At 38.9% G+C, this 26081-nt stretch overlaps 3 protein-coding genes across 4 annotated transcripts; 1 reads left to right on the forward strand and 2 right to left on the reverse strand.

Moving 5' to 3' along the window:
- Positions 1 to 8842: 8842 nt before the first annotated feature.
- On the reverse strand, positions 8843 to 10024 carry LOC139294274 (alpha-2A adrenergic receptor-like). The gene has a single exon (XM_070916128.1). The coding sequence runs from the start codon at positions 10022 to 10024 to the stop codon at positions 8843 to 8845; it is 1182 nt and encodes a 393-aa protein (XP_070772229.1).
- Positions 10025 to 11911: 1887 nt separating this feature from the next.
- Positions 11912 to 16518, forward strand: smndc1 (survival motor neuron domain containing 1). Its single transcript, XM_070915924.1, has 6 exons — positions 11912 to 12025; positions 12383 to 12502; positions 13228 to 13370; positions 13909 to 14061; positions 14685 to 14838; positions 15750 to 16518. The coding sequence occupies exons 2-6, from the start codon at positions 12383 to 12385 to the stop codon at positions 15885 to 15887; spliced, it is 708 nt and encodes a 235-aa protein (XP_070772025.1). The 5' UTR covers positions 11912 to 12025; the 3' UTR covers positions 15888 to 16518.
- Positions 16519 to 18578: 2060 nt separating this feature from the next.
- On the reverse strand, positions 18579 to 25061 carry LOC139294321 (max-interacting protein 1-like). 2 transcript variants are annotated; one of them, XM_070916177.1, is made up of 6 exons: positions 24754 to 25061; positions 23531 to 23633; positions 23243 to 23272; positions 21674 to 21788; positions 18874 to 19045; positions 18579 to 18742 (listed from the first exon to the last, which is right to left on the reverse strand). In XM_070916177.1, the coding sequence occupies exons 1-6, from the start codon at positions 24971 to 24973 to the stop codon at positions 18579 to 18581; spliced, it is 804 nt and encodes a 267-aa protein (XP_070772278.1). In that variant the 5' UTR covers positions 24974 to 25061. The 2 variants fall into 2 exon arrangements, with proteins under 2 accessions (XP_070772278.1, XP_070772277.1); XM_070916176.1 differs by having other exon boundaries at positions 24745 to 25061.
- Positions 25062 to 26081: the final 1020 nt, after the last annotated feature.

Genomic DNA, 26081 nt, shown 5'->3' on the forward strand with positions numbered 1-26081 from the left:
TCCAACTACCACAATAACAATGACGCAATATTGTGTTTATCTGAAATGTGATTGGCTCTGAAACAGGCCACGGGCAGCAAGCAGACCGAGCAACTGTCTACCACCCAAAAGAGCACGCATGTCCGCACACGCTTCCTGAACAACGCCAATAAACATGATCGCCAGGTCTCACATTGGCTTTGTTTAAAAATTCTATTTATATCTGAAACAGACATTTTGCTTATGTCATCTTATTTTACATTTTGATTGAGTCTCATTTATTATAGCAGTTCCACAGAGCTGTCTGCAGATGGCACTCATAGCTCATAACTGCCCCCTCTCTCAGTTGCATCAGTATGTAGGGTACAGTGCATACAATATACCATCTGACAAAAGGTCACACATCTCAGCCATGGCTAAACTCTGCAACTGCACATTGTGCAATTATTCTGAATTCAATATTAAATGCGCGTGGTGGTCACACATCAATGCACTTTCTGTTGCAGTGTCTGTATGCCTCTGTCCTGTATTGATCAGTGTCTAAGAGTCCCAAACATCTACAACTGAAATGAATGTGTTCTGGTTTAGAGTTTGTTTGCATCCTGACCTGAGGAGTATAGAAGGATATTAACGAAGAAAAAACATGTTTCTGTTGACTTATTTTAATTACAGTGTGCTGTAGTTTGACACGGTAAAACACATATATTCATTGTTCATATGTATTGTAAGATTTCTTGAAGAGGTGACTCCAAATTTGAGGCTGGTGAATTTAATTATGTTTGCTACCATGGAGATTAGTATGACTGATTATTCTCACTAAATTAAATTACTACTTCAAGGGGGCTTATTATTCTGGGGTGTGTTCTACTTCCTGGCTGGTTTACGCAGAATATATGGAGGTTACTATATCATTTCCAAACAAAGATAAATGACTTGGGTAACAACTAAAAAAAGGTTCTTACTGCAGTTTTCCTCCTTATCAAAAAAGCTTACACAGTCAAACAATATTAATTAAATTCCCTTTAGTGCTGTATCAGGGTTTTGTTTTGCAATTAAACATTTTTATTTTCTGTACGCTGTTTGTTTTAAACACTAAGTCAGTGTTTACAATGTAGTTACTGTAAGTACATTTTCTCTGTTTTGCCACAGAATTGAGAGAACAGTCAATTAAGAAGACATATGATCTCAAGGAGATGCATATTCATTAAGGCAAAAATAAAAATAATTTTAAATTCCTTTTGCCACACTGCACATGGGAATAGCTGGGATTTAACTTGAACGGCAGACAGATCTTTCAGAATAGACATATCAACAGATAATAGCATTGTGAGGGCCAGTCATCACTACACAATTTCCCAATATTGGAGTCTGTAACTGGTACTACTGGACATCAGCCAAAAGTAACCAATTCTCAGAACACTGAGCTAAATTATATCAGAAATCACATGTTTTTCTATAGTCTAAAGGACAAAGCCTATATATTCTAATAAGCAAGCCTCTAGAGGGTACGATGTTCAGCACTGTTCAATGTAGACAAAATGTCAGTGACATCGATTAAATCAAAAACGCATACATCTATGGTGCTCAACAGCAATTAAATAGACATTTATGACAACAGAAGAGATCACAGGTAATATCTCAAGTAATATTCTATTCTGTTGGTGTAAGTTGTTTAGATTTTCATGTAGTGCTGTCACAATTTACGATGGAGGCAATATTGGCAGTAATTTTGTTAAGTGTTATGAATGTTGTGTTACGCTCCACATCCCAGCTCTCATTATAAAAATGCTCTCACCAGATTGCACATGTACCAAAACGGATGCATTGAACGTTGTTATAATACCCCTCCATTGTTATATTGAGCTATTTTCCATTTCATGTGTGCCACATGAGTATTACTATAAGCTCTATTTAACGATATGCAGTTATTAAAAAAACAAACAAAAAACAGGAAAAACATACTTTGTCCGATTTAGGAGCACTGGCATAGCCAACACCACTGAGTTTACACTTTACACAGGTTGTAACCATCGTGCAGAACAAGATCTGACACACCCTGTGATATTATGAAGATGTAAAGTCTATAGCAGGTTGACCTGTAGAGATTGAGAGGAAAAACTCAAAGCAGCCCAAACATATATAAATGGAAACTGTATCTGTCCGAATCAAGAAGAAAGGTAGGAAGGTGATTTGTAACATTTACAGTTACAATATATAAAATACTGTCCAAAGCCCCAAGAAACACCCCTTCAGACCATTAAAATCAAACCAGAAATTAGCATCTGGAAGTCTATTAACGATCACCACAGATAATCTCCCGTTATCAGAGGTATCGTCTTTACAATACAAAGTAAAACCCAAACAGAATAACAAAGTCTACCATTATTGAGTGTACAAAAACAGGGAACATTGCTACCCACTCAGGATTTAAGCTACAAGCCGTTCTCTACACTCTTGTAATCAGCCACATGTTGGACCCATGGATGCAAAGGATGCCCTTGCCTGGACCACAAAGTCAGAAATCATGGTGCAACATTTCAAAAGAACAAACTAAAACACTCTAAACCCATCTTCCCTGTCTGCGTGGTGTATACCTTCTCAGGATGTCATTCAGGTCTGTCATGACTCCACCAGGTCTGGTAATACGTCTATTGTAGACATACCCACATGGTGTACGGTTCACAGGAAACTTCCTCCAACATCTGCTGGAGGGCACCAAACACTATGTTGACCTGTATGCTGTGTAAGACAAAAGTAACAACAAAGAAACAATATCAATACAAATAAGTGTCTATAAATGTAACTCAATGCAAATTAATACAGTGCTCAACTTGTTTGAATGGGATGGCTCCCAGCTGCCTGTGTGAGTAAGCAGTGCCTATGTAATCATCACTTTGCACTTAGCTACATTTGAGTCATTGCGCTAGCTTAAGTTTTTTCTGAATGAAGCCTGTAGCTTGTTGGACAACACATACAACAGATTTGAAGACATTTCCAAATTCCTTAACGAATCTGTTATCCAAGTGGAGCAAATACTCAACACAATAAAGAAGGCTTTGAACCTATTTTCGACTCATTAAAACCAAAGACAACTTGTTAGCTAACGTAGTTAACTATATCTCCTCGTTCCTCTTCCACCCAGCAAAATTTCAAACGTTTATTGTTAGGTTTCTTTATTCATGTTAATCTTATTTACACACATGTTCAAACCCTAACATAGGGCGCTCATATTTTGCTCAGAGTCGTTTAAATCGAGTGATGAGATGTGTCACTTCCGGCTTCCATTTTTATAGCAATTTGGAAAACGCGCTTACTGTGGTTAAATATATACATGCAGCACCACGTATTTTGTCTCAGTCGACTAAAGGTCTCTTTTAGGATCTGGAAATCTAAACACTGGTAAGTGTTTCCAAAACATCTGCGGAGTTTTCCCAACTTGCTTCAACAAATGCTAGCTAGCTCTAACAATCAATGCAAACATCTCAAGTGTAAAAACAATTAACTTGCTAGCTAGTTTAGTTACGTTACGTAAGAGGTAAATAAATAGAGGCTGTTTATCCATTGTCAATCACATTACAATAGAAATAATAAGTAATATTTAGACCATAGGCTATCGTTATACATTTACCCTAACCAACAATATTGTGATCAGCGTTTCAAAACATTTCGTCCTCGTTTAATATGAGCTTACCGGCAAACCAAAATTTAGCTAGCTAACCCTACTTGCTTACTTAGCCACCCTATTAAGTTCCTAGCAACATCCTAAACAACGACCACAGACAATACCGAAAACAAAATGCCGAATACACTTTAAATTGATGATTCACCTTTTTCAGCCGTCGAAAAGATCTTCAGTGTGCTTTCTACATTTCTGGCGCTTGAGAGATCTGTCAATACAAATCAGCTGGAAATAAATAGCCACACGAGGCGCCACCTCCTGACCAGTACAGGTAACCACAACACAACACGCTCATCTGAATCCACAGATCAAATCATCCATCAAATGCTGTTACTAAAGTATGGCAGTGTAGTAGTAATCATGTGTCAAAGACAAGCAATCTTTTGTTATTTAGACAGCTCTCGATTACTGGTCTTCATGATGGGAATTTGGTCACAGGCTAGTGTCTATTAAATACCCATCAAAACTGGAACACTAAAATAGTTTCACTAAATTGGTCTTAAAGGGGAAACTATGCCCATAAAGTCTTTATTGAAATATTGTTTTAGCATTATATTGAAGCCAGAATACAATCAAAATCATGTAAAAAAAAAAAAAAAAAAAATCAGAGTGTGCTTTACTCTTGCTCAGACTGTTATAACTTTTATTCATTTTTCTTTTAGAAATGCAGCAACACACATTTTCATTTTGGCTTATATTTTATCTACATATATACAGTATATATTCTTGCCTGGAAAATTGGAATTAATTTGCAAATATGCAGAAGATTATTTGTAACCATTGCTGACACCACTAGAAGTTATTTATGCTGCAAGTAATAACCTCAGATATTGATTCCACTCTATCTGCATGATGTAATCTTGTCCTGTTGTCACTTCAAATCATCATATTTTGTGACTTATGATTGCGGCAGTAGTCAGTGGGTTTGTCAGAAATAGGTAAAATGGGCAACATTGACACTTGCAGTAGATGACAAGGGTTAAAGCAGAGAGCCCATCGAGACGTCACAGGTGATAGTGTGGTACAGCGTGCTCTTTCCGTGTATAGGTGTGTGTTAACTGACAGCATATTGAGGGATGAATTGTTGTCCACAAAAGCTGGCTGGTGAGGACAGATAAAGTACGATGATGGTAAGCTTGATGAGGAGTCTGTGTTTAGTTTGTGTGTGTGTAGCTGATATCATCCAGGAGAATGGGGTGGGGTGAGGATGCTGTGCAGAAGCTTGTGCGTGAGGATGAGTGTAGGCCCGACTGGAATTGGATACGATCGATAGCACAGACAAGACAAGATGGCTAAGGAAGAATTATGGTGTCCGGAGCAGGAGATTTGCCAGAGCTTAATTTGGTATCAATGAGGATTCACTGCAGAACATAGAAAGCATTGCTGTAGAAGATGGTGTTTGGAGTTTCACAGTGGGAAGAGTATCTCCTACTTTTGATGATGATGAGCAAGAAGATGTTTTCAAACTCATTCGAGGTTTTATTAGATTTGAACATATTGTGACATATTTTTTAGGTCATGGATAAGACAAATGAGTAAGACCCATATTTTGGAAAAATTCATAACAGGCCAGCCGTTAAACTTTTCACCCCATTGCCCTCTGTGTCTTTTCTTCTCTCTCTCTCACACACACACTTATACCCAAAGGCACTTGTTGCTACAAGAGAGTCAGAGTTCAGAATATCCTGTAAAACAGATTTTGTTGTGTCTAAACTAAAACGTAATTAGACAAAACAGACAGAGGTAGTCCAGCCAAAAAAGGCTTTACGTCTAATTTGTTGAAAGTGGACTAACTCAAATACATTCACTGAATTAAATTGCTATAGGAACATTAGATGGAGAATTATGGACATTTTAAACCTTTCTAGGCCATACCTCATATTTTGATGCCAATAAGTGACCCATACATTTTGTGCTCCCCTCAAAGCACGGATGAGTAAAAACTATATTGGCTGTCCCAAAGAATGAATTTCCATTTGTTGATAGATTTGATATATTTAGTAAATTCCACATCATCCATGTGCTTTGGCTCTGTTAATTCCCAATGGGGTCCACATTCCCCTGGGGTCTTCTTCAGCCCCTTTCAGACGAGCATGTTTTGCTTTTTGATGAGCTAAGAAAATATAAGAACCTACTACCATAAATACTGATCACAATAATCCCTTTCTCAAGGACTGGAGATCAAAAAATAGCCTCCAATAGGCCCAATCTTAGGCAAAAAATGATTGGCCTGGCAAGTCATTCAGAAAACATCCATATTTTCAGTTTTCATACTGATATGGTTGGTCATTTCAAAATCTTTATGGCTTGCCAAAATGCAGTCATCTTCTGCATACTTAAATAGCTAGGAATATTGTAATTAAATACATTAAACACATTCAAAATGAGTAAAAATGCCATTGTAGATGCAATGGTGAGCAGAAGGAGCAGAGAAAGTAGCAGAGATTGCATGTGGCAAATTAAACAGGATCTTCCTGCTGCTTACATCCCTCAGAAAGTAATTTGATTATCTCACATCCTTATCAATTCAAGAGGGAGGAAGTATTATATGCCCCAGTGTGCATGATGCACAATTCATAATGAATGACCCAACATTCAATTAAAAACACTCTATTCATCACAAGCTATGATTTAAACTTGTTAGTGTGGTCTTGATGCCTCTGTCTGACTCTGTGCGATCCTGCCTTGACAGTCTCTGCATGTCTGGGATGCAGTCTGTTCTCTTTGGTCTTTATTTGCTTTTAAGTTCAGCAGCCTCTTTGAGATACATGACTAGCAGCTTTAAAAAGCACTTATTGAGTTGTAGGCGGGATAAGTTAGAAGGAAATGGAGAAGGGGGGCTGTGTGAAAGTTGTGGGAACTCCTGCCAGAGGCAGCTTATAAAGTTTTATAAGCTGTGGTGTCACAAGTATAAATCGTGACTCTCTAAAGTGGCCTTTAGAGGGGGAAATAAATCATTGTCTCGGCAGACAGGGAAAGTGGAAAGTGTGTGTGTGTGTGTGTGCCTACACACTGAGAATAGCAATACTAACCAACTGTTTACAGTTTGTAACCAACCATAATTTACAGTGACATGGAGTGAGGGATAGAACACTACAACAACACATAGTACACTAAATTTCACTGAAACATTACAGATCAGTAACACGTGATTAATCATATATCCCCCATATTTTTGTGGTTTCATTTTTATGATTTCTACCTTTTTCATTATTCTTTTTGGGCAAGCAATGTAATGGATATTTTGGCATTTAATCTCTCTATTGCTTGGTGAGTATGTGCTTGAACAATGTAATGTATGCATCCTGCTGGTAAAGCATAGCAACGGACTCCATTATAAAGGATGCATTCTGATTGCAATCACTGCACTTAAATCTTTCAAGACAAACTGATGTGCCATGAATCAGGGCCAAATAGAAATATTTTAAGGATTGTCTAGTTTATAGTACTAAATGTTATACAATGTGGATTTCTCAGTATTAATAAAAACAGCTTCTTCTGTTTTTTCAGTGCTGTTATGGCAGGGGCCACAGATTTTTCCCATTTAAACATATTGATAACAACTGTCAGCACCAGTGTCCTAACAGAGCCTCATAGTGATTAAACAACTTTGCAGAAATAACTTTATCTTGCATAAATTCTCATTGCTTCAAAGCCTCAAATACCAATGTTTTCTAATATTTCTCGTGTCAGATTGTTCGTGGGAACTCTATCAGCAATAGTAGGTCTATAGTTTACCATTTGTGGTAAGTAAAATATGTTATATTTTAAGACTAAGACTGGTTGAACCCAAACATGTGTACCACAGGAATCTCAAAACACTGGAGTCCCAGAGAGCGAGTCATGGGAATCACTCTGTTACTAACTGTATATATGAGAGGTGGTTGGTGGATTTTTACGAAATGAATCAATTATGGATGGCGCATTTATTTATTTATTTAAGTCTATAGAAAAGTATTTTATAAAGAAAGGTCATAGTGCTGTGGAAAGTGTGCTAAAAAGGAGAAGAGACAGGAAAGGTTGACATCAGACAAAGTATAGGCACACAACACATTGATAAGCTTGTGTGGAACCCCACAGTGTAATTTGCAGCAGCCACTCATATTTCTATCGCAGCGTGATTTCTGTTTGACTCCAGGGGATGATTTAATGATATCCTGATATGAAGGGCTATAATTCATGATAAAGTGCATTCAATATTGTTGTGCCACCCGTACCTCCTGGCCATAATTTTCTTTTCATATAATTGTCTTGTTCTCAGTGAAGGAGATAGTTGGTGGCATGGGAATACCGTCATTTTGGGTGCAATTTTCTTTCATATGTTCTTGCTATTGTTTGCACTGTTGTACAAAGCTAAATCTTTTTTTATTATTATTTGTGATACTGTAGCATTTACAATTGTCTGCTTTTCTAAATCTGTCTTTTCTTTCATTCTGATGGCAATTACAGAGAGAGGGGCCTAATTTATAAATAATGTGCATCATTTTGGCATTTCATTTCTCTTGCAGAATAATTGCTGCCACAAGCACATGACTCAGTTTTCAGTCATAATGAAATTACTGACCATGTTTGTTTGCAAGCTATTGACTTATCAGTGGATTTACGGTATTTGGAACATATTGCACAGTGACCACGAGTAAAACATTTTCTTGTACTGTAATATGGTCTGTCAATTTGAAAAGTTGATAATGAAGTTTGCACGTGACGTGAGCTTTAGATGTCTGCCTTAATATTACATTATTGTTTTCACTGTCACAGTTTTCTCTCAGAAGTAATGTGCAGCAGTCATTTCTCTTTTCCATGTTTAAATCATGCTGTCAGTCACTCTTCGAAGTTTAAAGCATGAGTATCCAAACCATGCAAAATGATATCTGGTAGTTGACTGATACATTTAAATACTGTTACAAAACAAATGTACATACATGTAGAAAATGTCACAGTGTAATATTAGCTGTAAAGCAAACTGCACATTAGATATTTGTTGCATGATTTAATATTACAAAACAAACATTTACTGATGTGGAAGTACACAAAATGTTAAAACACATTAGCAAAATATGCTGCATTTCACATTTTTCAAATATTCAATAAATATCTTTTAATATCTGCTTAATGTAATATTTACAGTGATAGGAGCCGTAATGTAGATGACCAAAAATGCTGTTTCTAAATGCATAAAAATGTTCATAAACCTTTTCTGTCTCTTTTACAAACTATCTTTTTAAAAGACCTCCTGAAGTCATTATTGAATATGGTGTATATAACCGGATTTAGTGAGCTATTGCAGTAACCAAACCAGAAGAACATTTTGAACAATGTCTCAGGGACACAGCAGGTGTCACACACAGCAGTGAGTGTGTATGTGAAGAAAAAGGGGAACCAGCAGAGAACAAACACTCCCATGACCACAGCCAGAACAAATGTGAAGCGCCTCTCTCTGTACTGCCTTCCTTTCCACCTGCTCACTCTCGCACAGGGCTGCGCCTCTGGCTTTGGAGAGGTTTCTCCAGGCTTCACCTGAGCCACTTTGGTTGTTCTCATACCCCTCCTCTTCTTCAGGGAACAAAGGATGGTTTCATTCCCATCAGACGAGGAGGGTTCTTCCTCCACGTCCAGCCCGTTGACCTCTCTACCGTCCTCCCCGTCCATGTCTCTCCCTTCTTCGTCTTTTCTCTCCAGGTTGCCTGAGTTGCCATATTCTCTTTGCCTTTCACCTGGCGGGGCTCGTGTTCTTTTCTTGGCAATCTGGTAGATTCTAACATACACCATGATCATGATGACGCAGGGTGCAAAGAAAGAGGCAGTGCTGGAGAATATAATGTACCATTTCTCCTCATTAATTTTACATTCAGGGCTGTCCTCTTTACCCTCGTCCTTTTTCATTGTGATAAGCGGAGGGAATGAAATGATTGCCGCCAGTACCCAAACTATGAAGACTGTGCATTTAATCCTGCGCGGCGTCCTTCTCAGGTTGTACTCAATCGCATGAGTGACGGACCAGTATCTGTCCAGGCTGATGGCACACAGGTGAACGATGGACGAGGTGCAGAAGAGCACATCCAAAGCAAGGTAGATTTCACACCACACTTTACCAAAGTACCAGTAACCCATCAGTTCATTCGCTAAAGAGAATGGCATCACTAAGGTGGCAACCAGGATGTCTGCACATGCCAGAGACACTAAAAACAAGTTCTGAGGTGCTCTCAGGGCTCGGCTTGTGATCACAGAAATTACTACCATGACATTGCCAAACACAGTTAGCAGGATGAGGATACCCACCAGGATCGTTAGAGGCACAGAAGTCTGCACAGTATAAGGGTGCCTGTCAGGCAAAGTCTCATTTCCGCTGAAGTTAAGACAACCCATCAGGATGAGCTGTGGTGTCGGAGATATTGTCTGAACAGTACTCTTTAAGGAGGTTTGGAAGCTGTGCTTGCCAGCAGTCTATTAATATCATCCATTCAAGAACACAGCATCAGAGAATTGAGTCTTTTCATTTTGTTCACTGGAAGATATTGTTGAAAGAAATCTGTGCTTCTTTCCTCTTAAGAAAAAAGACACCAACAGAGAAGAATTACAAGAAATGTTTCTTTATATTAAAAAGACAAAAAATAATGAAAGGAATAAAGGGAAATTTGATTTATTCCCAGTTTCCCACATCTGATAATTTAAAAAAAAAACCATCTATTCTTTAAAAATGAATTCCTCATCCACCAACCTTTTTAGAATACAAATTTGCAGTTAAGTCCCTTGGAAGACATTTCATAAAACAGACTTACATTGCAGAGAGTGCTGGCTCAGGCAGATCTTTTCATCTGATGAGGTTGAAGTGGAGAGTATGTCTTTTATATGGACTTGATCTGACGCTGAGGATCTGTGATGCTGGCTCCACTTCAGTGACAACGGGAATGGGCGGAGTTCATCTGCTGCTGGAGATTTAAAAGCGATTTGGTGTTGCTCCCAGACCCTGAAACCATTGGCTATGGTTATGGCATAACAATATTTTCTGATTTATAGAAGTAATATCTGCAGTCTATTAAATTACAATTGATTAAAAGTACACTTTATATGGTTTTGCAGTTCCATTTCATGAACAAAATGTTCAGATATATCCCAAAAGAAAAATAGCTTAAAATAATATCTGAATCTATAGAGAAGATCAGAGCCACATACAGAAGAGATCAGTCACTGGTAGTGCAAGTGAACAGCAAGAGCAGTATATTTGCAAGAATAAAAATTTCACCTAGACAAATGTTAGCATTCCTGATAACAAAGTAGAATAAATCAAAGTGGCTGTGTAGAGATGTTTTGTCTATTTGATACACAAATATAATCTTTAAAAGTTTAGTATGTTTCTAAGTTTTCCTTTACTAAACAATGGTCAGCCACTACGCAAAAAGGTGCTACTGTATGACATTTGTAAACAAGGTTTAGCTTATACTTTGACAATACTGTATGTGTTGCAGATTATAGGATACACTGATTGTGATTGTGGTGGCTTGTGATGCTTGTGACTACATGCCTAAAAGGAAAATAACTATTCTTTATTATTCTCAAGATCTCCAAACTAGAGATTTCCACTGCATTACATTATTGTTTTACCAATGTGGTGCTTTATTTAAAGTTGTTTATGCATACTTTGTCCAGCAGGGTGATCTGTGGCTGGGATTTCCAGCTTTTAATACTTAATACAAAGCCATGTCTCTTTGTGACAATGTGTTTATGTGTTGTGAGCAGTTCAATATGATTTTCCCCCTCTCAGACTGTTCCAATTAAATACTTTTTACAGGCCTGTAGAGGTATAAAACCATACAGTATATCCTCATGACGCCTTAGATTCATCTTGCGACCCCTTGGGGTGTTCCAGGACCCAGTTTGAAAAACCCTGTGGCTGGGGATAATTTTGATAAAGTGAAATCAGGATTGAGGTCAATAATTAGCCTTTGTCTTGTGTATGTAATGATGTATGTAAATACGTCATTAGAAAAAATGTATTTTGATCCACAACACCAACCATAAGTCATATACTATGGCTATAGTCTCAGTGGTTGTAGTTATACAGTGGTGTCCCGTACTTGCGTGTAAATATTAGCTGTATATCAGTATGGGAAAATGAACACTGACGATGTGACTGCAGATACTATTGCGAGCAGTGCCGCTAGGGACGCTAACTAGCCGCCGTCTCTGTTTGTACTTGATGTGATCATCCTTGTTATCGCGAGAAAGGCTTTCACGGGCTTCCGGTTGGCTAGTTGTGTACGGCAAAGGAGAGCGTACTGTTGTTCTTTTAGGCAGTCGTTTTGACAAATTGTCGAGTTGTGATTTGAATGCTTACGGTATTTATCGGTCCTGAACATTTATACTGAGGTAAGATTACACACCAACCCTCTGTTTTTGTGATTGCCCCTCGTAGCTAGCATGAGCCGCCGTACGTTAGATTAACGTCGACGAAAGAAGGCCGAGGGATCTTGCTAACCGTTTTAGCGTCGAGCTAACGTGAATGTTGTGTGACATAGGTTAGCTGTATCATGTTTTTTCTTTTTAGATTTTGAGTAGCCCGTGTTTCACAAATTTTGCACTTATTACACGAACAAGTTATGTGATTAGGTTATTGCTGATCTAAGATAACTAGCTACTCTAAGATGTTTAGTTAGTTATCTTATCGAACGTGCTAATGCTAGCCAACGTTTCTAGAAAACTGTCTTCTTTTTTGTCAACACACAGATGTCGGACGACTTGTTGAAACAGTTAAACAGCTACAAAGCCCAGCTACAGCAAGTAGAAGTTGCCTTATCTACCGACCAAGAAAATGAAGACCTCCTTAAACTACAGAAAGACTTGCAGGTTTGTAAGATGAATCAAAGGATTTGCTCACCACTTGAGAAGCGTATTTATCATTGCTGGATTCGTATGGAGGCAGAAAGAAAGGCCGTAATAATTTGTTGTGTAAACAACTGCTGAAAAATTTAATAGTTAATAGCACTGAAATATTTGACTCTGAGAACAACCAACATGCATTGATGCGGTATGAATTGTACAACTGTACAATTTCCCCCCCGGGGATCTATAAAGTATTTCTGAATTCCACTATTTTAAGTTTTCCAACTTAAAAATGTCACACTTAGTTTTTCACTTGCTTGCAAGAATTAAAATCTTAGGGTCTTTCTTTGCTTCCATAGATTTTCAGGTTTCTTGAATAAATTTCATGTACTGTGAAATATATTCCTACATTTAAAGAACAAACATTCAGAAGCAAATATTATTTCTAAATATAATTTGAAATTATTTTTCTGAGTCTTACAGAGTTGCATAAGCATTTCTATGGTGTAACCTAGTATATGAATTACTTGTATATGATCTATCCAAATTGCTAACCCTAAATTGTGAAGTTTGGGACTCCCCACAGTGTTTTATTTAAAGACAAGCCGAAACATGTTTGGCCAACGACTTCACTGAAAATAACAGTCCTTTCTTTCACCGTGGTCGCTTTTGTGAACGAAATTTTTCTGTGGGGAAAATCTCCTATGCTCTCCACTGACATCTGCGTTTCTTTTCGTTTCTGTCTACAGGAAGTCATCGATTTGACAAAAGACCTCCTGACCTCACAGCCCGCTGAGAGTGCTTCCAGTACCAATGGCTCAGACACAGTCCCAATGAAACATGGCTGGAAAGTTGGTGACAAGTGTATGGCTGCATGGAGTCAGGACGGACAGTGAGTATCACCAGCCTCTTCTTGTGAAAACGTTACATGCAACCGCATGCCTTATAGCACTACAATTTGAGTTCTTTATCTGAATAATAGTATTGTTTTTGTGGATTAGGTTCTGGCCATCCATGTTAATTGTTTATTTTAGGTCCGCAAGATTGCACGTCTTTTGTATGCTGCTTTGGACAAAAGCATCTGCCAAATTAATACATTTAAATGTAAGATAATTAGTGCATTTTTCCCTTGTTTTTGCACAATGTAGAAAACATTTCACCACTTTTAAATTAAATTCTTTAAATTCTATCAGCCTTTACAGCAGTAGACGACTATATATCTTAAATTATATCACGTCTCAGCTTTTCAGAAAGATTGTTAAAAAACCTAAATGGAAATGTGGGAAATGTAAAATACTGGATATCCTATACTCGCATATCACACAGATTCACTTATGAAGTTTTATTTATTAGTGTTAAGCTTTGTTTATTAAGTAGAGCTTGAGTCCTTGGCTCATACTCACCTGCTTACAGACGTGATTCTTTGGCAGGGTGTATGAAGCTGAGATTGAGGAGATAGACCGAGAGAATGGAACTGCAGCTGTTACCTTTGCTGGATACGGGAATGCTGAAGTGATTCCTCTGCAGAACCTCAAAGCCGCAGAGGAGGGGAAACGCTCTGATGATGATAAGCCAAAATCAAGGTATGAACAAAACTCTTCATGTGCGTACACATAAACCTATATAATATTGGGATTCATCAGTATGTTCTCATAGGAATTACTTATTTGCCGTATTTGTTTCATGTCAGCCGTGTTCTGTATAATTGTGACCAGCTCCCTTTTAGATTGTATGTCTGTAATTTTAGGAAAAAAGCATTAGTGCTTTATCAGTCCTTGCTGGTTGGAAATTACATCTGCCCCCTAGAACCCCAAGTAAACATTTGAAGTGCAAATACAAAGCCTCTGGTGACTGTTTTGTTTCTCTGGCTAACAATGAGGCCCCTGTGTCATCTTTCTACAGAAAGATCATTTCTATGCATATACTAATGAATGTGATTCCTTGTGTGTGCTCTTTCAACATAGATTTCCTCAACGGCGAGGGCTTCAGTAGAGTTTCAGTTAATATATAATAGTTTAGTTTGTTCAATGCTATAGCTACATATATTTTGTGTTTATGGTCATATTGTTCCATTAATGCAGTTTTTCTTTAAGTTATACTGTATGTTGGACTCACTAATGTTGTTGTTTTATATTTGTTATAACCTGTGATTGTACTTGTATATTGACAGGCTTTAAGTGTTTCTCTTCCTTGTCTGTCTTTCTAGGAAAGAGCAGATAGCAGAGCAGAGAGAGTATAAGAAGAAGAAAGCCCAGAAGAAGGTACAGAGGATGAAGGAATTGGAGCAGGAGAGGGAGGAGCAAAAGTCAAAGTGGCAACAGTTCAACAACAAAGCCTACTCAAAGAACAAGAAAGGACAGGTAAGTTTTCTTTTTTTTAGAGACCTGAATTTATTTGAGAGTAGTGCTGGGAAACCCATGGTGCCTTAAGCATACACAGTGGTTATATACTGCAGCTGCCTCCTTTCTTGGTGTTATTTTCCACAGCTGTGGTTCTGTAGTGAATTCCCACAATGACATTATGTTTAAATTAGCCAGGCAATAACTCTGTGATAGTAGAAAATTGTAAAGAGACAACTGGCAAAACATGCTGTCCATCAAGTGACAAGGTCCTGTGATCTGGTCTTAAACTGTATATCTTACCACAATTAAGACCATGGCACATTAAAACAAGGTGGTGCAGCCAACTTCACATTTCAAACAGTTGTGTTCACTATGGGGGCTGTGTGGAGAGCAAAATGCATTTTGGATTATTTAATCAGTGCTTGTGGTATGTAATAGCATTGCCACCGTTTAAAGGGCCACCAGCTATGTAAATAGGAACCTTTGCTGTATGATAACCAGTTCCCTAACAGGGATCATAAAACTTGTATTTCAACCAGTATGTTATAGGGAGACCCACCTAGAGCCACAGCTTGTACAGTCAGGATTTAAGCATTAAAGTGGGAATTCACACAGTTGCATGCATTTGAGTGGGGAGCTCTTCAAATCAATATGATATTAAATTTGAGAATGTTGGCAGACACCAGAGCAGGATTTGAGCCATTTCACCCGCTAGCTCATCCACCCCTTGTCCTTCACACTGCATAGTATTGCATACTGCAGCGTGGTACGTAACTGGAGGGCCAGGTAACTTGAAACTAGTGGCACACTGTCTATGAATTGCTGCTGGAAGATTGTATGTGTAGATTATAGTAAAAGTTGTTCAATAATCCATTGTTATGTACTGTATATCAAATTATTAATAATGGCATTTCTGGCTTTTTTTGCAGGTAAAGAGGAGCATATTTGCATCTCCAGAAAGTGTGAATGGAAAGGTGGGAGTGGGAACATGCGGTATTGCAGACAAGCCGATGACCCAGTACCATGACACGTCAAAATACAACGTCAGACATCTAATGCCGCAATGACCGGATATATTCTGTATATAATAATCCACTGTATACTACCTGTATCAGTGCTGTCCATTGTGTTTATACATGATTTAAGTTTCTCAAGTAAAGAAAGCTTTGAAAGGAATTGCTTGCACACCATTGTTTGAAATATTGATGTAGTTTTCTTATATATTATGTAGGTACAACAACAACAATCCAAATTGAACAAATTCCCTACACTGGAACAAGGTCACCTGTTATGTAAGAACAGGAAGTGGTGTTGTAGAAAAGCTGTAGAGTTTGCCGTTTGTGTCCAGGTTCCACTGACGCCAAATACCTGCTAAGATTTGTATAAATATACACCTGTAGATTTGAAGCTGGATTCTAAACACTGGTCTATTGTGGGGGAGTCTGAACATTAATAATGGTGTTGATTTGAGATGGCTGAATTTACATTTTAATTTCTGTGTATATATAACAGTGAAATAAACATTGTTTTGTTTTCAGTTTTTTAGATAATTGCTTCCACCTCATTTTGACTATTTTTACATAATATTTTCATTGTGGCTATGTCAGGTCCTGTAGGTGGCAGTAAAGACTTGTACCATCATTCATAAATTCATTACAACCCGTTTTGCCATTAAAGTTACATGAGATTTTGTTGACACGTTTGACTTTGTTAATTCAAGATGCATAATGGACAGTGTTAACAATGACCTGATAGATTTATATGTGATACTTGTGTTTTCTTTGAACAAACAATCTACAGGGTGTCAGCTTAATACAAGACAGTGAAGTGGATTTTCTGAGCATTATTGGTAGACTTGCCAAAAAAAAAAAAAAAAAAGAGACAACATTGGTTTATGTCTGGGTGGTAGAGGTTTATTAAGATTCCAGGGACAGTTATCAGGAACTGTAACAAAGTACTAGCAGGGGACCAGCAGCACATGTTTTGCAAAAAAGTCACCTTGGATGGCTGATTAAGCACGAGAGAAAACATTCTGGGGTGTGCTTCGACGTACTTCCTTAACAAAAGTCTTTCATAGTGCATTTTATAGTTTCCCAAACAGGTTGGGTTGGGGGGGGGGGGGGATAAAAGACCTGTAACAAGGAACTTTGTGCAAGAGTCATATACCCATGTTAAGACACAATTTGGTGGTGATCTACTTAGGACTTGGACCAGAAAAATGCAGATATATGGTCATATTAAAATGTCTTATTTGGTTTCATGGATTCTAACAGGTCAGCAGTGCAATTCAACTGTGTCAAATATACATTGAATTCTTAATGGGAAGTCTCCAAATTTCAAGGATTTGTACTTTTTCTGTTACAAAAAAGATACAGTATTAAACATTGAAGTACAAACCAAAATTAGTATTCTGTAGTGTTTATGTTGTTCATGCTACAGACATTTCCTTAAGACTTGTCAATTCAAAGCACATTACAACATGATTAGCTACATTCAACACACATGCACCATAGCTTTTTAAAATCAATAACAATCATTTTTACTGCTGATTATTAATAACTGATACTACAACTGGAGCCAGTGGAAAACTAGCAAACTGCAATTTGGTGTTGGACGGACAGAATAGTGTGCCAAACACAGCCAACATTAAAGATGTGATAAGACTAGATGTGTTATTGCTTGAAGCCTTGTGCTTGGACAAGTGCGGGATAGCTTATTACTGTCTAAATAAAATTGAATTTGCGCACAGTGTGAAAGCGATGTCATTCTTTCAACAAAACACCATTGAGTAATGCATTAAACCTGTAGCACTTTGATGCTTCAGTGGGGATTAATGTCATATCAAATCATTTGGTAAATATAAAAAAAAACAATGAAAAAAATCATTTTAACAGCAAAGTTTTTTTTGTTGTTTTTTTTTTTCATTCAAGCATGACCAAGAACTAGCTACAGTAAAATTAAATATACCAAAAATAAATACTATAATCATATGCAAAATAAATTAGAATAACAAGGGTGGACTACACCACCTGTTTGGATACGACTGTGTTTCAGTCGAGAGGAGGGACGCCACATGGATCAATGATGGTTGTGGGTCCTAAAGCAGAGGTTATAGAAGTGTAATAAACATTTTGGAATGCAGACATTGTAGCCCTTGCCACTGGCTTGAGCACTCACAAGAAGTGCCGTCTGGATATATTATCCAAAAAAAAAAAAAAGGGGCAATGTTTTTACAAGGCAAATGGAGCAAACGTTCCCAATGGTGAGCTTCGAGCTGGTATTGGGTTTGTTTGTGTTTTTGCTGGTTTCAGAGGATCAACTTGACTAAAGGTAGAGTTTCCCCTTCAGTGTTTGACACTGGTGCGATCATGGGTCCTCTACAGGATCAGTATCGAGTGCAGGTATGGTTGATTCAAGCTGGTAATGGGTTAAGGGACATTCAGGTGATTGGTAATGAGGAAACTGTATATTGCCGGAGAAGTTAAATTTGAGGCTGTTGAGTAAAATGTTTCAGACTGATGTAGAGGAGCCCCTTGGATTTTGGAGAGAGACATTTCAAACTTTTAGACTGAGTTGAACTTAAGGCTGGTTCTCGGGGTGGAGCAGACGTTTCATTTGTCAGGTAAAGGTGGGATTGAGGCTGGTTCTTCTGAGGACAGTTAACCTAAACTGCGAGGGAGAATGGAGCTGTAGGCTGGTACTTTGAAAGGTGAAAGCCATAAAAGACTGCAGCTGAAGTGAAAGTATAGGCTGGTGTTTTAAGCAGAGAAGGCCAGTTTTAGACTGCAAGTGGAGTAGCCCTCATCACTGGCCGAGCTCTGCCGGCTGCTGTGGTCATCCAGGTCACTTGCACCACTGGTGCTTACACTGTCCATTTCTCCATGGGAGAACTCAGTGCTTTCCACATCAACTTCAATCTCCTCTGCATGAAAACAAAAAACACAAATCAATACAGATTCATTTTCTGGATCATGCATGGTTAATTATTTGCAATTGTGCTTAATGACACTACAAAGTTTGCCCTTGGGTAAAGGCTGTGATTCGGACACTAACCTCTGTCAGACTCTGAGCCGTCAGAGTCCATGCGGGAGCCCAGGCTGTCCGTACGGACCCTCTCCCTCTCTCCGTGAGTCTGCAGCTGGGCTAGCTGCCTCTGCAGGTGCCTCTGCTCCCTCTCTAAGGTCTCCAGCTGGTGCTGACTCCTCCGGTCATTCTCTTCAAGTTTCTGAAAAGAGGGGAATACAGAAGAGTTAATTGTGTTGTTGTTATGTAGAAACCTAAAGACAATCAAGAAGTTTGTGTGAACCCTTAGTGCCACATTTGGTGTTTACATGAATTACTTTGCATTCAGTCACACTAACACCTCTCAAGATGTTCCTCATGATTTAAATACTACATGCATGAGAGGATGGTTTAAACTTCCCCACCCTGTTTACTGATTTTGGTTCATTTGTGTATATCAATAGTGATTTTAAATGAAGCCTGTATACTTCAAACAACACACACACAGCAGCTCTCTTAAAGTGTATCTGGTCCCGCTAACAAATAACCAAAGTCCTGAAGATGCACTATGAACCTCAATAATCATAAGGAGATAATTTCACACCATCATCACATCTGATCGTGCCATAAATAAATAACTGACTCATGTCACTAATAGTAATAGCATAGTAATAAGTGCTAACATTTGGCAACTGTTGTGGTGTCTGTACAGCTGGCAGACTGATTACAAGTTGCAGAAATGGCTGACAGAGATGATATTTGTAAAATGAATATTGATTTAGGTTATTTTGCAACTTTATGAAACTCAGAAAAAAAGACATATTGTAGTTTTCACAGTGACATATGCTGTATTGTATCAGCTGCTGTGCATGGTTCATTTCATCTAATGTCTCCCATGTTGATTCTCTAAATGACTCTGCCATAAGGGAGATATTTGCATGAAGGCACACAGATTCCTTAAAATATAGCTGTTTGAAGTTGTTTTTTCTAGTTAGGAGCCTCTCTTGTATTTACATAAATATGACATACCATTTGCTTATATAGCAATAAAATTCTACTAACACCATACACCATACCAGGTATTTGTGAGCAAGAATAAATTTATATAATATGAGACTTTGTTGAATTGCTAGTCCTGAGTAATGTTTTAAGAGGCTTGTACATTCCCCACAATCAAAAATGCAGTAAAAATGACGCTTTGAATGGAGTTTGGTACAGCGTTGCCTCAATACAAGTGAGAGTAGCACTTATACATGCTTTTCCTGTAGCACAATACAGGGTGTTTTTTTTCCTTCCTGCAGCTGTGAGCTTAATTCTGGCAGCACCTGCACCACCCTTTTATTCTCAATGCACAACCTCTGGTTCCAAAAATACAACTCAGCAGCATTCAGAGGCCACGTTTCCTGGACTTCAAGCAGGCAAGTCCAAAGTCAACAGTTGACATCATAGGTACTTTATCCATTACCCCCCACTGTGATAAACTCCCACACACTGTTGCCAGGATTGTTTTCTTATTGCAGCCTTCAATCATCCATCAACTGCTCCCCACTGCTGGAGCCTGCACAGACTGGGCTTATGAAAATCCAATATTCCCAAAAAACAAAAAGAAATCTTATCTGGCTTTGACTGTAGCCATCAGGGGAGGCAAAGTGTTTGATGCTGCAGAATCATTTGTGCCTATTGTCAGTCTCATGTAGTTCAGATACACTCAGTGGTCCATTCAGGCAGGCAGTTCTTACAATCAGGAAAGATCTGGTGCTCTCAAGACCAATGGTCAGTGTACTATTCACATTATCCTGTAGTGTGACAGACACAAGACCTAATCAAAGACTCACCGGGGCTCAAAATCCTACAGAGGCCAGACTTGGCAACAGCCAAAGGGAGATTTGTTCAAAGGGAAAGAAAAACGGAACTAACCAAGCTAATGCTGAGGCCAAAGTGCCTTAAGGTGCAGTTCATCTAATGGCTCTATATCGAAGTCCCTGAGGAAAACCCCTGACTTCTCTGTTGCTGTAGCTACATAGTCAATATCTCATGCCAGTTTGCGATAAATTAATCTTGACTTTAGACATGGAACTGAGCCCAAAACATAAAAAAAATCAGGACCTGGTGTTTATACTGTGTCAGGTATGATTACCAAAACAAGCAGGAGTGCTGTTATGTCTTCATACCCTTTCATCCGGCAACAGGTGTTGAACGAACACACCAAACAATGTATAGAAGTTCAAAGTTCAAATGGATTTCATGCTAAATATTGAGCTATGTAGACAGTCGAGCTGCGCTGTGATCACGCCTGATGGACAGTAAAGTATCAGTACAGCACAGCAGCTTGTAAAACTCAATATGTAGATAAATGTACATTTATTAATCTGACAGTTGTCTAAAATGACTTACAAAAGAGATACATGTTTATAATGAGACATTGCGAGCAATAGGCCTTTTTCACTGATGACATTTTGACATGTCACAGTAGCAAAAGCACAGGAATAAATAATAAAATGAACAATGGCTGAATTCCATTTAGCAGCTTTGGTTTCAGGGTCCTGTATCATTGTCATACTGTCATGGCTTACTGGTACTATTGAATATAACAGAGCCATTTCTAATATTATTAGTAACGCCTGTGCTTTTCCCACGATGACAAGTCAAAATGTCTGCCGTGAAAAAGTCCTATTTCAGCATGATGACTGGATGTTGCTACTGCTACTGGTATTACAAACTATTAACATCCGGCCAGTCAGTATGTAAATATGTTTATGTCATTACTTTTAAGCACAAAAACTGGACGGAATTTAGCCCTTAATCCTCAATAGTGGTACCATACCACAGAGGCTGCCTTAGACTACCACACCTTGATATGTGCTTTGGCCTTGTTGAGCAGCCCCAGTGTGGTGTGCCGACTGCAGTCTGGTCCCAGAGGGATGAGGGACTTCAACCTCTCCAAACACAGGCGAAGATGTGCTCGTCTGTGGGAGGAGACACAATCAAGAATGCTCAGCAAACATGTAGTAATGTGCATAATACAACAATTATACATGACAGAAAACTGAAAGATGAATTTCCAGACTAATGTATTCTTGTCCTCTGCACTGATTCTGATTAAGTCAGATTATAATATTTCCTCCTTATCCAATTTGATTAGTATTGTAATAGTTAAAGCAAACAACTATTTGATTGGTCCTGATCAATTCAAATTATGATATCATTAATCCATCTGTGATGAGCGATGTAACAGTCAAGGTATTAAGGCACATGATTTATCTGTTTATCCATTTTGCTAGTTAGCCACACCATCTGACTCCTTTGCAATTACGTATGGATCTGTCTGGCCCCAGATTTAAAAGCTGCTGAGGTCAGCGCAATACTCTTTTCTCTGATCCAGCGAGGTCTCTGGGCCTGTGGTCTGGACAAATGCAGAAACTGGCAAAGGACACTCACTACCCTTTCACATAAGGGAGTAAAATGTAGGTCAAGTTGTGATGTCATCTCTTCTCTCTGCATTGGCCACCATTTTGTAGTAAAAAAAATAGTCCAATACGAAATCAGCCTCCCTTTTCAAGATGCCATTTTTCTCATCATCTTAGTGCATCTCTCAAATTCTCACACACATGGCTTGCTTTTGAAGATTAACTGGGCGTTTAATTTTAGGATAAATGTGTCCTGACATTTGTTTCCTGCTCGAAGCAGAGGCTGCCTCATCCTGGAGCGATAGACGCAAGCTGCTGTTACATTTGCAGCTGAGAGTCTCTCAGGAAGGAGCCCTGTTGTCTGGAAACAGACGGTTCCCGTTTGCTGACTGGGGAAATATCTGCATGTCCTCCAGGAACAGTGCCGCTACTGAGGGCGCTTTACACCTCCCTTTTATTTGCCTTGCAAGATGCTCACTGCTATCGAACCCAAAAGGAGAATTTCCAAGTTGTTAATAGAAAATGCCTATTTTTGAAGTCCTGTGATGATAATAAGCTGATTTATAGGCCTGCAGTACATCTCGTTTCGAAATGGTATGGTCAACATATTTAGCATAGCACCAAGATATGCAAACATGGCATAATGGAGAAAGCTTTTGGTTTATCAGCTTGAAGCTCCATTTTGAGACAGCTGGTTCTTGAGATAAACTCCCTGTGTACCTCATTTGCTATAGCAGTTTAAATACAGGGGAGATTCTGTCTTTCTCCCACTTCTGTATGACTTTTTCACGTCCACATTTTGGACATGTTATGCATATACAACATACAGTTGATGGAAGTAAGATGGAAGTAGGACTCTAAGATGACTGCCCTAGTCACGACATTTCACTATCTTCATTGTGTTCCTTTTTCATGCTTCTTAACATCCCTCAGTGCAGTCTTTACCCTTCAGTACTGACTGTTTTTGTCATAAACATGCACACAAATGACCTTTTCAATCTTGTTTTACTCACCTATTTTTTTCCAGTTCATTGTGTGCAGACCTGTTGAAATTATAAATGTAAAAACAAAACTGTTACACAAGTCAAAATACAACATATTATAAATTCTATATGTACAAACCAAATCAAATAGTAATATAAACTAATGCTGCAGTGGTGGAATAATCATGCTATACCACAGTACTGATAATAGATGTTAATAGTGATTTTATTGATGATGATTGTGAATCAGGGAGGATTCTGTAATACATAAATTAAGATAAATATAGTATTCACATCTGCTATGTTAAATTGACCCACCTATTGTGAATATTGTCCAATTTCCTGTTCTTGAATTTACGTTGTTTCAGTTGATGTGCAGTCTGGGTTGCAGGGTACGTTGAGGCGTACCCATGCTCACATTCTGGTGATGAAAAAGATCAAGAGGATTAAATAGATTGTACAGGCTTGGATTTGCACGATGGATGTGACCTTATTTGGCTTGAATTGTAAATCACATTTAAATATGTGACCGGCGGCAACACGTCCATGGAATTAAACTTTAACTAAAACTCAGTGTAACAGACAAGCAACCCTTTTTAGACAATTATATCAACACAGTTTATCTATAATAATATAACATTTAGGGTGTAATTATGCACCTTGTGTGAGTCGGCCGATGTGCACTTGACTAAGATTATTTTGTCAAAACATATTTCTATTCTATAGTATTCTCACTGTTGCTTTTTACAAAAAAGCCTACAATTCCCATGAACCCTCCATCCCAGTAACATACGACGTCAGACGTGAACTTGCGTCTGATTGGCTATCTGCGGTGACTCTCCTGCTGGGAACATGTGTCCCGACCAATGAAAACTTTACAATTTGTTCCATGTGGAAACCATGTGAACAACACATACAAGGAAGCAGCAGCTGCCTGTGAAAATGATAGGAGGACTGTGATCTGGACACTTTTAGGGGAAATAAGATCTAAATCGCAGTTTGTTTATGCAACAGGGTCCAGGGACGCGATATTCTTTTGGAGTGGATGCGATATTTTAGTGGAATAATCGTGAACGGAGCTGCTATAAACTGAGATAAAAAGATTAGGAGTCTCAAACACCATAAATGTCTACATGCATTTACCTAAATGTGCACATATGCGAGCCTATTTAAAATAATGGATAGAGTGAATCGTGCTTACTCAGTGAAGTCTCTCATGGGCTGCAAAAGACCAGTTTTAATGGGAGCAGATCATTTAGCTGCAGGCTATTGTTGCAATAAAATCTGTCCCTGGCGATGCAATTACTTCCTGAATTCAAAATGTGGGCAATTTCCCGACTTCTTTTTCAATCGATCATGTTCTGCAAGTGTAGGATCGATTAGACTACATTTAGTCAGTAGCAGGTGAAATATCATTGGCTGCTCTCGGGCCAGTTCATCTGTCCGCTGCGCGTCTTTTGTCGCCTTCTCCTCTATTGTTGTCTGCTCGGCGCATTACGTGTTAATATCCCCTACAGCCGGTGTTTACTTACTTCCGCTGCTCTTCTCGACATTTTCTATGTAATTTGCTGCATCGAGCAGCACTTGCACGTTCTTCATAAAAGTGCCGATTTGGTCCATTGCGGAACATTTGGAGTATAAAACGTCGCTGAAAGAATAGTCGGACATCTCTCCGAGATCCTGCTGGTCCATGGACACATCAGACTCCGACAGGACCTCTTCGGATTTCAGCTCGCCGTGCTGTCGCATGTACTTTACCATTTTCACTTTAGGCTTTTTGGGGGGGCTTTGACAAATAAGCAGCGCTGAAATTGCTCTCCTTGTCCCGTCTGTGCACTGAGCGGATGACTGAAATGAACTAGGCTCGATGGAATTGCAGTCCTTAGCCTCAGCCACTTGCCCTACTTGGTGGATAATCCCTCCCACTAACGCATGCACATTGCATTCATTGTCAACTGTGCCATAATAAATCCTCATTATCAATACTGCAGGAGAGTAACAAATAACACACATAATGCCTGCTTTCATTTGTAACAATGCTGCTTTATTTCAGTTAGCATAAACTGAATAATTATGACAAAAAAGAGCTGCCTGTCATGTGCACACAGTTGTGCCTGAATGTGTGTGATCAGACTTTAAAAGTGAAAAGCATTGCGGCCACATGTCAGTAGACAGTGTCAGGTCTAATCAATAGTGCAACCTGGATATCAGGCACATAGAGAAAGGGTTGGTTTCTGCACTCAGGTGTCTGATGTGGTACTTTAAGGTGATTTGCATCCCAAAGTCAGGACTTCTCAGGAGTTTTCCCCTGCAATACATTCATATGCTTTTACTTTAATGATCCCGTTGTTTTCCCGTGCTTTGTCTTTCTCTAAGTCTCACCTCAGCTCCTCTGGATGTGTTGTATAGTTCTCCTAAAACAATATAGACTCACATCGAGATAACAAGGCCGTAATAAACCAGCAAAATTAGAGTGATCCTTGCCCGTCTTCTGGAGCTGCTTCAGTTCAGAATTTACATGATAGTGAAAGTGAGCATACTTTTCTAACCTTTAATGTTCCCTGTCCTTTGGAAAAACTAACCTTGAAATTGAGTTTACTTATAGCTTGATGGTCCACCTCTGTTGTCCCTTTTGACTGATTAAGAAGTCATTTTTCGCCACACTGTGAGGGATGGAGGAGGGCCTGCCTTTACGAGGCCAGCCATGCGTGCAGGGCTGTGTTGTGCCTCCGAGACAATGGGTGCAGATGGCTGGCCCGCTGCAGATGTGGCCAGGCTTGTAACGGACGCCTGTGAGAGAGCACACCCACCCATGGAGTCTATTTCAGCTGCCTGGCAAGGCCTGACACACACAGACGGTCCTGATCTG

Source organism: Enoplosus armatus, chromosome 12 (genome assembly GCF_043641665.1).
Source record: "Enoplosus armatus isolate fEnoArm2 chromosome 12, fEnoArm2.hap1, whole genome shotgun sequence".
Taxonomy (NCBI): domain Eukaryota; kingdom Metazoa; phylum Chordata; class Actinopteri; order Centrarchiformes; family Enoplosidae; genus Enoplosus; species Enoplosus armatus.